Below are 14,452 nucleotides of genomic sequence, written 5' to 3'. Positions count from 1 at the left end.
TAAATTAAACAAAACAGTTATGTAAAATAACTTTTAAAGTTTTGTAAGATACTTTGTCATTTAACATTTACTTGTTATCCTTTCAGCTGTTTTTTGCAAAAAAAATAAAATTTTTCATAAATAAAAATTGTTTTCAAAAATTGATCAGATATTTTTGATAAGATAATATCATAAGCTTTTTGTGGAAATTTCCCTTCTTACAAGAAACTTACACACCAAATTTCAAGTTTCTAGCTCTTATCGTTCTTGAGAACAAATACAATACTTTTCTTATAGGATAAGGAAAGTAAAAATGATGTTGCATTAGACGCTTTCGTAAACTGAGAAAGAAATCGCAAATTTTTAAATTTAAATGGAAAGCTCTGATGGATGATTTAAATTTCGGCAGGCAGCGAACCAGAAAATGACAATATAAAAGCGAAAGTAACAAAGAAATCGCTTTTTCTTACGAGAGGACACAAAAACTTCAATTATGAGAATTGAGAGAAAAAAGATGAGTTCATATTTCTGGTAACTGACCTTTTTGTTCAGTTTTTCTTTGTGTAAAGGTAAAACTAAAGGTCATTAAGTCAAGCAAAGAAAACTAAAATTTTGATGACTGGGTCGTAGAACAATCAATCAAGCTTTTAAATCTTTCAGAGAGTTTCTAGAAAGTTCTTGATCAACAACCTCATTTTTTGATGTTACAAAACCCGATTCACGGATTTTTCATATTGTCGATTTTTAATTGAATTAATTTGTTATAAAAAAGCATCAATAATTGATCTTTAGATATTGTTGCTTTATGCTACGTTTACTAATTCATTCCTTGTGCTTTCTCAATAATTCCATCCTACAACAAAATTCATACTAGCAAAAACCTGTTAAACATACAGGGTGTCTCAGCGAGTTGAAAAAGTCCTTTAAATGATAAAATTTTGTAAAAGTCATTATAAATATTGAAATTGGAATTATTTTATTGTAAAAATAAAGAAAAATGGATTAAGTTTAACACAAATGTGATTATTAAATGATATTTCTTCCATCTCTTGTGCAACTGTGCACTTTTTTGCAAACATTAGTAATATATTTTTTTAATGTTTAACGTTAAAAATCTTTTTAATTATTGATTATAAACACCTAAAAGTAAATAATTTTAGAAAGACAATTTAATAATCTTTTAAATGCAAAAACAATAAATAGGGTGTTCCATTAAATTTTTTTAAGTTATTGAACTTTTAACAAACGCCTTCATTTTTTCATCTTTGCAAATGCAACACACTAAAAAAATGTTACAACCTTATAGCTTGTACCTTCTTCTTTGCGGTAATAAAAAAAATATTTCTAGATCTTAGTTTTTGTGTAATAAATTTCTAAAAAGTGCATTTTTTCGTCAAAAAACCGTCTTATGTTTAAAACTAAGCAAAATCGACCAATAAAAATTTAGCTTAAAAGATTTGTCATAAAAATCTACATCGCCAAAAAACATATGGTGTTTCATTTAAAAAAACACAAGTTTGTATTGTAACTTATTTTTGGGATACGCTGTATAGTTCAAAATAATTTTAGGCGATGGACTAGATAGTATCAAACAATGTCCTATATATATATTTTTTAATTTTTTAATTTAAAGGTCACTAGTGGACTTTTTCAATTCGCTGGGACACCCTGTATGCAAATACTTTAACTCATGACGACCACAAAAAACAAAGAAATGAAAGTTGCAAAACAAACAAAATAAAATAAAACGAAAATTAAAAAATAACGATTTTGTGTCATTTTACAACGAAATTTTTTTTGAAGCTTAAATTAAAAAGATTCGATAATACAAGTTTTGTGCATAAAATTTTAATTACAAAATCATTTTTACCACACAATTTAATAACGTCTCAGTGAGTTAGTAAAGTTCATTATTTTAAATAATAAAATTTAAAAAAATTGCGCATTGTCTGAAATTGTTTTCAACTATACAGCGTGTTCCAGAAATAAGTTACAATATGAATTTATGATTTTTTAAAGAAACCCCATATGTTTTTTGGCATTTCGGAATGTAGCTTTTTATTAGGAGTATAATGTTTCTAAGCAAAATTTTTATTGGTCGATTTTGCTTAGTTTTTATCTTCTTCTTTGAGGTAGTAAAAAATATTTCTCGATGTCTCAGTTTTTGTGTAATAGATTTTTAAAAAGTGCTGTTTTTTGTCAAATAAACCGTGTTATTTTTAAAAATAAGCAAAATCGACCAATAAAAGTTTAGCTTAAAAACATTGTCATAAAAATCTACATCCAAAAACGCTAAGAAACATATGGTGTTTCATTTAAAAAAAACACAAGTTTGTATTGTAACTTATTTTTGAGACACGCTGTATAGTTAGAATAATTTTACACGATGGACTAGATAATAATTTTTTTTAATTTTTCCATTTAAAGTCACTAATAGACTTTTTCAGCTCCCTGGGACACCTGTAAATTAATATGCTGAACAATATTCATGTTTATAATCATTATTTTGATGCATCAAAAAGCTTTGTTAATAATCAAATATCGAATACTATAAAGTATTTAATTTTAATTCCAGTTAAATTCACATATTTTTTAAATAACCCGGCGCATCCACCAAAATTGAATACAAATTGGAATAAACAATAGACATAAAATTAATTAATTAATTAATTAATTTAAACAAAACAAATCTTAAAACGTTGGTGCTTTTAGACATGTTGTTGTTTCATTAAAATATACAAACCGAGTCTGTGTAAGTTTCACCATAAAGTTATCCCAAAAATATCCAAGTTTCAGCTTTTTTGTACGTTCGTTTCATAAAAGATTTCATTTCGGGCAGTTCTATAAAAGCGATTCTCCTGAATTCTAAATAAATGGAAGTCGTATAAGGTCGGATTACAACTTTAATTCAGAAGCGGCCCCACTTTTAAGCCCATTTTTGTTACAAATTAATAATAATTTCTAGTTACAAGTATTAATTTCACATTTCAATATACTCGTATGTAATAACCCTTAAAATAAATCTACAATTTGAATTATGTTTGTAAATTAAACAACTAAATATAATTATGTATAATACAAAGTTTAACAGCGAATATTAACAGTAAATGAGTTATTGTTTTGCACGTTATTAAAGCTAACACTGTTCTATGGCCTCTTTGTAACTTTTAATTGTAAAACAGTCATTTTTGGGTTTATCTCGCCAATAGTTACGTCACGTTTGTAATAATTTAGGTCAATGTATTATTGATAAACGCTCACAAGCCGCATGCTGTTGCTGCACCCTTTTATATCGACTTCCTGGCGAAACTGTGTTGAATAAAATAATAGATAACTAACAGTTTCATACCACCATGAAACTATAATCGAGTATCTGTATTTCGCTCTAGTGGAGCAGTCGTAGAAACAATAAACTATTCACATCCTGCTACATCGACTGTGTTTTAATGGGGGCTTTAGGGAACTGACCCAAAAAAGCTTGGTTTTATTACAATTTACTGCAATAAATTTGCAACCGAGAAATCGTTAAAAATTCAAAATAAAAATACACTTAGGATTTTATTTTGAAAAAAATAAACATTGAAGTTTGAGTTCAAAAATACTTCCTTAATAATAAATGTATGTAGGGGTCCCAGTGAGTTGCTAAAGTTCACTTTTAAAATTTTAAAAAATGTAGTCACTTGATAATTATAAATACTAATCTATTGTATCGTCTGAAATTATTTTCAACTATACAGCGTGACCCAAAAATAAGCTTCAATACAAACATGTATTCTTGTTCGTTTGCATTTTTATGTGGCTTTTAATTTCAATATTCTTAAGCTAAATTTCTATTGGTTGATTTTGCTTAGTTTTTCAAATAATGTACACATTTTTTGGCTATCGAAATAATGTTTATTATAAAATATTTTATTAATTATTAATTGAAGGCACTTAAAAAGTAAATGTTTTTTGAAAGATAATTAAATAATCTCTCAGAAGCAGAAACAAAAATAGGGTGTTCCATCAAGAAAAATTTAAGTTATTTGACTTTTAAAAAATTTCTTGATTTTTTTAATAGTATTAAAGTACTTTCTTCCTATTTGCAAAAAATGTTTTGTGAAATAAAATGTTTTCGGCAAAAAAATAATTAAATTTCAAAAACTAAGCAAAATCGACCAATAAAATTTTTGCTTAGAAACATTATACTCCTAATAAAAAGCTACATTCCGAAATGCCAAAAAAACATATGGGGTTTCTTTAAAATATCATAAATTCATATTGTAACTTATTTCTGGAACACGCTGTATAGTTGAAAACAATTTCAGACAATGCGCAATTTTTTAAAATCTTATTATTTAAAATAATGAACTTTACTAACTCGCTGAGACGTTATTAAATTGTGTGGTAAAAATGATTTTGTAATTAAAATTTTATGCACAAAACTTGTATTATCGAATCTTTTTAATTTAAGCTTCAAAAAAATTTCGTTGTAAAATGACACAAAATCGTTATTTTTTAATTTTCGTTTTATTTTATTTTGTTTGTTTTGCAACTTTCATTTCTTTGTTTCTTGTGGTCGTCATGAGTTAAAGTATTTGCATACAGGGTGTCCCAGCGAGTTGAAAAAGTCCACTAGTGACCTTTAAATTAGAAAATTTAAAAATATATATATAGGACATTGTTTGATACTATCTAGTCCATCGCCTAAAATTATTTTGAACTATACAGCGTATCTCAAAAATAAGTTACAATACAAACTTGTGTTTTTTTAAATGAAACACCATATGTTTTTTGGCGATGTAGATTTTTATGACAAATCTTTTAAGCTAAACTTTTATTGGTCGATTTTGCTTAGTTTTAAACATAAGACGGTTTTTTGACGAAAAAATGCACTTTTTAGAAATCTATTACACAAAAACTATGATCTAGAAATATTTTTTTTACTACCGCAAAGAAGAAGGTACAAGCTATAAGGTTGTAACATTTTTTTGGTGTGTTGCATTTACAAAGATAAAAAAATGAGGGCGTTTGTTAAAAGAACACCCTATTTATTGTTTTTGCATTTAAAAGATTATTAAATTGTCTTTCTAAAATTATTTACTTTTAGGTGTTTATTATAATCAATAACTAAAAAGATATTTAACGTTAAACATTAAAAAAATAATTACCATTGTTTCAGTAGCCAAAAAGTGCACAGTTGCACAAGAAATTTTTACAATAAAAAAAATTCGAATTTCAGTATTTATAACGACTTTTACAATTTCTGGATATATCAACTACAATTATTGAATGTCATTTATCAATTATAGACATTAAAAGTTTATTTTTTTAGATAGACAATTTATCTATCTATTAGATGCAAAAATAAAAAATAGGGTGTTCCATTAAAATTTTTCAAGTTATTTAACTTTTAACAAACTTTTTAATTTATTAATCTTTACAAATGCAAAACACTAAAAAAGTGCTACAGCTTTAAACTCGGAATTTTCTTCTTTGCAAAAGTAAGAAAAAATTTTTTCTAGCTGTTTTTGTGTAATAAATTTTTAAAAAGTACATGTTTTCGTCAAAACAAACGTCAGATTTCTAAAATTAATATAAGTTTAGTGTAAAAACATTGTTTTAAAAGGCTACATCATTTAAAAAAACGCATGTTTTAATCATAACTTATATTTGGAACATGCTGTATAGTTGAAAATAATTTCAGGCGATGAACTAATTTAGTATGCACAGTCCCATATAATTTTTTTAAATTTTACTATTCAAAGGTCACTAATGGACTTTTTCAACTCGCTGGGACACCCTATATAATAAATTTGCTTCAAAATTTAAGCACAATATTCATGTTTATAATCATTTTTTCATGCTTCAAAAAGCTTTGTTAATAATCAAATATGTATTTATTAAAGCAATACATAAAACACTATAAAATATTTAATTTTAATTCCAGTTTAAATCCACATATTTTTAAATAACCCGGCGCATCCACCAAAATTGACATTGTTTCAAATTGGAATAAACAATAGAAATAAAATTAATTAAATAATTAATTCAAACAAAACAAATCTTAAAACGCAGGAGCTTTTAGACATATTGTTTCATTAAAGTAAATAAACTTCAATTATTAAAAAAGAAAATAATGTTATAATTCCTCTAGGCACCTTTTAGAAAGGTGAATCGTGGGTTTTATCGCCCAGTCTGTTTACAATGTTTTTTTTGCGTGATAACCAAATAAACTGTATGGTCAAGGCATAAATAATGTTTTTCAACAAAGAAGCTGTCAAAGTTATGATCCCCCCAATGAACAGGTATAATAAATCAACATCAAGTTTCTGCAACCCAAAGTTAGGGTTAGACGTACTCCAGGGAGTGATAAAACATACAACAATGTCGCAGTGGTAATATCATGCCCTATCTGTTATGTTTACGTTGTGTTGGATGCCTACACAATAACCTGAACTTTTCTTTCAGAATATTACAATGCCGCATCAGTGGATGGAAGGAAATTTGCCAGTTTCAGCCAAATGCGCTGTTTGTGATAAAACCTGCGGTTCCGTACTTAGGTAAGCAATTTTCTCGCTTGTTTTACAATACGAACATATTTTCGCATTGTACAAATACCAAACAGAAAACTTCGTTATACGAGTTTGGCAACAATGCTGCACGTAAATTGGCAATTGTTGGTGATGATCGATCTGTTTGTGACTTTCTTTGCAAGATCCACCGAATCAAACGCACTTGTGGTTGGCAGAAATGGCTTGTTTTTCCAATAGAAAACCACTAAAACTTTCTACAACTTGTAATTCACTTAAACAATAGCACGTTTTTTGATCAAACACTTCTGCATTTTGCTGATAGACAACACCGAATTTTGCTAAAACTCGCACCTAATTTCCACCCCCTGAACTACATTGGCCGCCAAAATTAACCGGACAATTAAAATTTTGCAATTTTTCACTTTGCAATACCGGGTGGGACGTCGGTTACGCGCACTTGATAAATCGCGACTTCAAATTAATTAAAACTGGCGATATTTCATATACCTAACTAATTATTGATAGGTTATAATTTGAGAATTTTTCTAATTTTTTTGGATAATAAATGAGTCCGTAACAGTTTTGTGTGTTTTATGAATACTTTCTGTTAATTTACCTATAAAGTTTTTACACTAAATGAATCTATACCTATCAGTACATCAAAGTTTGATATCACAATTTCAAATTTTGACTTGGTTAGTCAAATAATCGCTTTTTTTTTATTTAAACACAAACAAGACTCGTGATTTATAACAAAATGGTATAATTTGCCAACAAAAGAATCATTTACTGGTAGCCGACCGCTTTAAAGGGTCTTTTTGTTGTAAACCTTGGAATCTTATCTTATTTACGATGGCACAAGTAGCAGGTCATAAATAAAAATGATTTTCAAAGTTAAGATCAAAAATTGCGTTTAATTCAAAATCTAATTGGTATTTTTTTTCTGATTTTGTAAACAATTGTAGGAAGTGATCTGCGTAGGTCAGTATAAAAATTAGAATTAAACTTTTTGGGAGAAAATTACTTTTTTTTGGCTTTGTTTGTGAATGAAAAATTACCAAAAAATTAGAGAATGTACCTTACTAATGCCCAGGTAAGTGTGAAAAAATTCAACAATTTTATTTAATTAGAAGTGGGGATTTTCTTTTTGGGCGTAACGGATGCCCCACCCGGTATTTTTGTTACCTACTCTTTGTCGGATTTCGACGAATTTCTTTAGTTTAAAGAAAAAAAATTATAGATCATTGTAATTTCTAGTTTTGTCTTGTTTAGGTATAAACCTAAAAGACAAAAGCACTGTTTTTTTACTTTTTTTACACTGAGCTGTAATGTGCAACAGACACAGAGAGATTAAGTTTTTACTTAATTCAAAAAATTGCCCGTTCTTTTCTGAATACGGACCAATTTGTTTCAAAATTTTATCCCCAGAGGTACAAAGCATTGAAAAAAACGTTGCTTTTCTAATGTTACTCAGAAAGTAAGCTACAAAAAAAGGTAAAGTCTGTTTTGTTTTTAAATGGAAATGCCAAAAGAAGAAGTCAAAGAAAATTTATATAATATAATGTTGGTCATACTAGAACCAACAATTTTTAATTTACATGAATAATTAACTACTATTTATTGTTATACTCTCTATAATCGTCATCTTTTTGACCATGCCATTTTATTTTTCGATCTGTCATTTTACATTTTATTTGATGTTTCACAGACATCCGTTTTCGAATCCAAGTATAATTCGATTACAAATTATCTTGATCTCTCGATACAAATTAGTCAAAACAATAAAAATAAAATTCAATATGAGTGGAAAAAGGTATTTTTTATTGCAACCATCCGAGAAAGGTAATTTTGTACGTTTAATAAGAAAACGCAATAAATTTAACATTATTGTAGCTAGGATCAGAAAATCTTAATATTCGTAGGAGAAATCTTTGCTTTTTGTTCGCAAAATTAGGGAATCCCGGACAGATAGCTCCTGAACCAACGTTCTCTTTTTTCCTAGAATTCTATAAAGGAACCTTGGAATTAAGGTTTACACTTTTATTTATTTCCATTATAAATTTTATTTTAGGAGCAGTTCTTTTTTAGAACAAAGTAATCTAGTTACGAATTTATTAAGTTATATTTGAATTTTTAACAAAATTGCTTTTTTCCCGATTCAAAATATTGGTAGTATGCATCTTATCTTATACAAATGTAAATTTATTTTGTCACATACATTTCACTAATATTAGAAATTTAATTTAACAATAGCATATCGATCAGAAGGTGCGAAACTTTTCTCAATTTTCAAATAATTAATTTTGCTTTGTTTCTTTTAATTTCGATGACTAAAAACAGAAAGATAAATAGATGGTGACGCCACAATGATAGTTATAATAAAATGAATCAGAACAAACAAAAAATATATTACATAATTTATTAAAAATTATTATTTGAAATTTTTGCAATTTTTAGTCTTTTTGCAGAAAATTACAAAATTACAGTTTTCAAACTACCGTTCCATAGATAGCATGTCTCTAGCCAGTTCCAAAATGTACCACCAGAAAAATTTGTCGCTTGTGTACTGACAGAAATCCATTCAAACAAGTTTTCAAATGAAAAAAAGAAAAATTGAATTTTTAAGAAATACAGCAAATTGTTTTTTTTTCAATTGGATGTTGTTCCTGAATTAAAAAAGTACCTCACACACACAGTAACACCGAGTTTTTATCTCATTTTGAATATTTGTAACGGATTGCAAAATTCAATAGTTTTTATTTTTTTATGAAAAAACGCATTATTTAAATTACATGAAAAAATACAGTAACATAAGTAGGTAATCTACAATACACCAAAAATAAATCAAAAAATTCTTCCGTACAGTTTTTTTTATAAAAAAATAAAATGGAGAAACATAGAGTTTTTTAAATTTATTTTTAAACGGCAGGGACAAAAAATTTCAAATTAATATATAATACTGCTAAAGCCATCACAAAGTTATGATAATTTTTTTGGAATTTTTAAATAGCGATTTATTTTTTTATTCAGTATAGTTCAACCTTAATACGAATATTGATTGAAATCGGAAATATCGTCATCAGCGTTGATTGATAGTAATATACCCCAAACCCCAAATTCCATAATTTGTGGAAAACTCTTTGAAATAACGAGTTATTATAAAGACAAAAAATTGTTACCAAATTTTGTTCCATCCTTGTTGCAGAATTATAAAAGAATTACTCGTTTTGAGTTAATCTTTACCACTTCCATTAATTCGCCTGCACCGTGTCTCCAATTTCTAGACTCATTTGATAAAAATTATTTAATTTCAAGTCCATTTCGATTTGATTTTGATCAACAAGGGGATTTAAAAGTAGGTGATACTCATGATTTTGATTTTAAAAAAAAATTCCAAATGCAATAAATTTGGACGAAAAATTTGTCTGACTAGATGAAAAATATTTATTTTTTCTAATAAATAAAATTATATTTGCTTATAAAATGTTATAATGTTTTTGGTCTAGTTCTTGGAAAAAATTACAATCAACAAAAAAATGATTATACAATCCATAAAACACAAAAGTAAATTTTTGTATACAATGTTTTTTTTTAAGGTTTATATCTCCCATGTCTCAAGAATTAAAATTATGAAAAATGTGATACATAATTCAGAAAAGAATGGGTAATAATCTGAAAACAGTAAAAACTTAAAATTAAGTAAAAAAAGCAGTGCCTTCGTCTTTTGAGTATCACATTTAAAAGACAAAACTAGAAATATTATTGAATTAAATTACAATGATCTACACAGTTTTCTTTAAGCCAAACAAAAATTTGTCAAAATCGCAAAATTTTAGTAGTCCGATTAATTTTGGCGGCGAGTGTAGTTTGAGCATGGGCGTCGTTACAATTTTTTTCAGAGAGGGGCAACCTCATGGCAGTTTAAAAATACATATTTTATTACAAACACAAAATAGGAACATAAAACCATATTTTTTCCAACGGAAATTTTAAGTGAACCGTAAGACCATAAAACCATAAATTGGAGTATAAAAGTGTAAAAGTTAAAAAAAATATAAAAAATAAAAAAAGTTAAGCAAAAATAACACAAATCAGTACATAACATGAACTAATAAATACTAAGAAAAATGGGAATTGGAAATCAAAACATAAAATAAAAACTCTTTCAAAATACATTCAAAAAAACAATAGAAATACAAAAATTAAAAGAAATAAAAGTTTTAAATTTCGTTTTTCGCAACCAAAATCGTCTATGAAAAAAATTGTTTAAAGAAAATGTTAGCTATTTATGCAAGAAGTTGTAAAATGAGCGTGTTTTTTACAAGACGTGTGAAAAAAACAGCCATTTTGAATCGTGTTACAAGATTTTTTCCAATTTGGTTGTGAAAATTCGAATTTAAAATCTGTGATTTCAATAATTTTCCAAAATCATACTAGTGAAATAGTGTTATTTGTTTTCTTTATGTCACACTTTTTAACACTAGTGATTAAATAATGTCATATTTTATAACTTGTGATAAAATTAAACACATTTGACAACTAAAATGATGATATATCACAATGGTTGCTTTTCACAACAAAATTGGAAAGAAAACGGAATAAAATAAAACTTATTCTGAAAAAATGTCTTAGGGGGGGCCTATGATGTTTGAGGATTGTTTCGTTCCAGATTACAAGATTGGCGGTGTCTGTGGTGTCGCGCCACAGTTCACACCCAATGCAGACCGAATCTCCCTCCGTCGTGCCCCCTGGGGCCGGCGAGGGTGAGTGTGGTGCCCCCCACGGCCCTCCACGCCATCCACGACGAGGCCTGGGAAGTCGTCAGACCGCAAGCCTCTTCACCGCTTCTAGTCTTCGTTAATTCCAAATCAGGTAATGAGGACTTTTCCGAACCAATTTTTCGCTTAATTGACGCTTTTTCTTTGCTCAGGTGATAATCAAGGCGTAAAGTTTCTACGACGGTTCAAACAATTACTCAATCCTGCACAAGTTTTCGATCTCATTTCTACTGGGCCCAGATTAGGTTTAAGGCTTTTTCGACACTTTGATCCTTTCAGGATTCTGGTTTGCAGCGGGGACGGGTCGGTGGGGTGGGTCCTGTCGGAGATCGACAAGCTCGACATGCACGTAAGTCGAAAATTAATTGTTATTGAAAATCTGGTGTGAACATCACACGGCTTTCCTTATCCTACTTATTTGGAAAACATTTTGCGCCCGAATGGTGCGACCGATTTTTACGAAATGTTTCGTACTAGTTTTCTTTTTATTATGTGTAGTGTATACCTGAAGCAGTGTAATCTACATAATTGGGTGCGAATTTCTACATGAAATAAATGCTTGAGAAGTCTATTTTCTTCCGAGAAATGATCTTATTTTTGGCTTTGTTTTATGAAGTGGTAAACTTTTTTTACTATTTTTAGTTAACTGTTTTTTTAACCTATTTTATGGAAAAGTGAAAAATAATGCGAGAAACATTGTTAATTGGCTTTGGAAGAATTTACAAGAAAATCAATAGGTTAAAATCACAATACAATGAATTCTGGGAAGATTAATCAATAATGCACCATAATAGGTGTATTCTAAATTCCCAATGTTGTCGGTTTTAAGTGAAAAAAGTATTACATTTTATTTTTCATTTTGACAAATTTATGAAAATCATAACTAGGAAAGTAAATAAAATAAAAAAAAATTCCTAGGACCCTAACAGAAAGTAATTTTTTCCACCTTAATTCCAGAAAGGAAAGTGACCAACAAGGGGCTCCTAATTAAAAAAAATGTGTACAACTCATTTAGTTATTCCAAAAAGATCCACCGAAATTCCAGTAATTCCAAATTAATTACGTTAGTTCTTAGAAATTCGACTTTAAGAAAAATAACTCTCACAAAACCAAAAAGAATTCCAGTAATGCACAAATACTTCTAGTAATACACAGCAATACTATTAAATGTCTATTAGGCACTCGAAAATACCCAACACGCACGCAGTGATATAACAGCCCCCATTTCTACAGTTTGGCACTGAACCACGAAATAAGTAATTTATTCGGACCATTATTACAATTTGATTAACTCGTATGGGAGCAAGGTTAAGACTGATTCATTCCTTAAAAGGTATTTTTTCTCACAAAAAACGGCAAGATCCATGTAACAGTTTTGTTGCGTAATCCCGCCATTCGCAACGTCACAAAATAACTACACAATTTCACCTTCACCATTTTTGCGCCCTTTACAATCGTACGATTAAACAATCCATTGATTCGTCTGATATGACGTCAAAATACTAAAATCTGATTGGCTACGGAATAGCGTTTTGATTCGTCCAAACATAAACTTTTATGGAAAATTAAAGCTGACATTGACATTTTTATTTGCCATTAATCGATCTAGAAAAAGCGAAATAAATTAAATTTAAAAAATCGTAACAAGATGATAAGTGTAACTAACATTATTATACAAATTCAGAGTTATTTCTTATCGAAAAATCTAAACTAGAAAAAAATTAAACCACGCATAAAACATCTTTTAAAAAATGCAAATGAAATTTTTTCAAATAATATTTAAGTTTCCACTAGATAATCTCTTCAGAAAGAAATGCAAGTAACGCCAGCAAAATTCCTTTTTTTTGTGGTGAATTATTCGAAGCGTTTATTAATCCCTTTAGAGGCGTATTCCTGAATTCCTGAATAGATCGTCTTAAAAATTTCCTTCAAGAAAATTCAATATATTTTTCCTAGAAATCATATTTCAGGACAAACGATTTATTGACTTATTTTTGGTGTATTTTCACACTACTAGATTTACATTTATCTTTGCAAAATATGTATAATATTAATTAATTATTAAAGCACAATTATTTTATAATTAAAAAAGTCAAAATAATGTTATTAAGCAATTATTTTTTGTACAGAAACACCCTCGGAATGGCCTTTTTAACATAATTTTTATTTTTTCAACTTTGTTAGCTTTGTAGTTTGATATATATATATTTTTTTTGATAATTCTCATGTGTCTAATTATTGCCTTTTGTCTGTTATTTTTCTCTTCTCTTCCCGCACATATTTTGTTTTACTTTTTACTCCCTTTCAGAAAAACGATTCAATTGTTGCTGATTTATTATTACCATTTATGACAAAAATCAAAAATATTTTTCATTTTTGCGGTTGTAACATAAAAAACTCAATTTTAGTACAAAATCTTCTATTTAGATGCAAAAACTTGAGTTTTAAGCAAATTTCTGTTTGATAATTTCTAATTTAAAAACATTTTTCGTATTTTTTTAGCTCAATTTTTTTCAACTTTTTGTCGTCTGTATTTTGATGTTTTTTCCATGATCTTCTTGTGCTACTTTATTATTTTTAGCTTCTTGTGTCAATTTTTTTCCTTTTTTCTTTTATTCACACTTGAGTTCTATTCTTTCTTTTTTTTTATTTCTTTTCCTTCTTTTTTTGTATGTATTTTGGTCAAATTTGTCTGTTATTTGTCTTTCCTCTTCGCGTTTCTCCTTTAATTTTTGTGTCACTTTGTTTTACTTTTTAACCTTTTTTAGGGAAATCGATAAATTGCTGCTGATTTATTTTGTTTTTATTACACAAGGTGTGTCAGCTAAGATGTTTTCACTTGTTTGTAATAAACAAAAAGCAAAAATATTTTGCAATTTTGCAGTTGTAACATAAAAATAACAATTGTAATAGTTTTTTTCGTACAAAATGTTCTATTAAGACGCAAAAACATGAATTTTAAGACAATTTTGGTTCGATAATTCCTCATTTAAGAACGTGTTCGTAGTTTTTTAACTCAAGTTTTGTTTTTTAAACTTTTCTGTCTTTGTATTGATAATTCTCTTGTATTAAATAATGTACATTATTTATTACTTGAATTTTTATGTCAATTTTGTTTTCTTTTTTTATTATCTTATCGCGTATTTCTTTTAATTTTTGATTTGTTTTCATTTATTTTTT

At 27.9% G+C, this 14,452-nt stretch overlaps 1 protein-coding gene across 1 annotated transcript in view; it reads left to right on the top strand.

Annotated features, from left to right (window-relative positions):
* LOC123013365 (diacylglycerol kinase eta) overlaps nucleotides 1-14,452 on the top strand; it is a 104,070-nt gene that overhangs the window by 68,011 nt on the left and 21,607 nt on the right. The window contains exons 5-7 of the mRNA XM_044411838.1: nucleotides 6,430-6,521; nucleotides 11,164-11,366; nucleotides 11,425-11,621. Coding sequence (XP_044267773.1) covers nucleotides 6,430-6,521; nucleotides 11,164-11,366; nucleotides 11,425-11,621 — 492 coding nt within the window. The remainder of the gene's footprint in view (nucleotides 1-6,429; nucleotides 6,522-11,163; nucleotides 11,367-11,424; nucleotides 11,622-14,452) is intronic.

This window comes from Tribolium madens, unplaced genomic scaffold (genome assembly GCF_015345945.1).
Source record: "Tribolium madens isolate multiple individuals breed KSU strain unplaced genomic scaffold, Tmad_KSU_1.1 Scaffold_96;HRSCAF=242;Tcas5.2_LG5, whole genome shotgun sequence".
In the NCBI taxonomy this organism is placed as follows: Eukaryota; Metazoa; Arthropoda; class Insecta; order Coleoptera; family Tenebrionidae; genus Tribolium; species Tribolium madens.
Note: the sequence above shows the minus strand (reverse complement) of the source record. Positions and strands in the feature narration are given on the sequence as shown.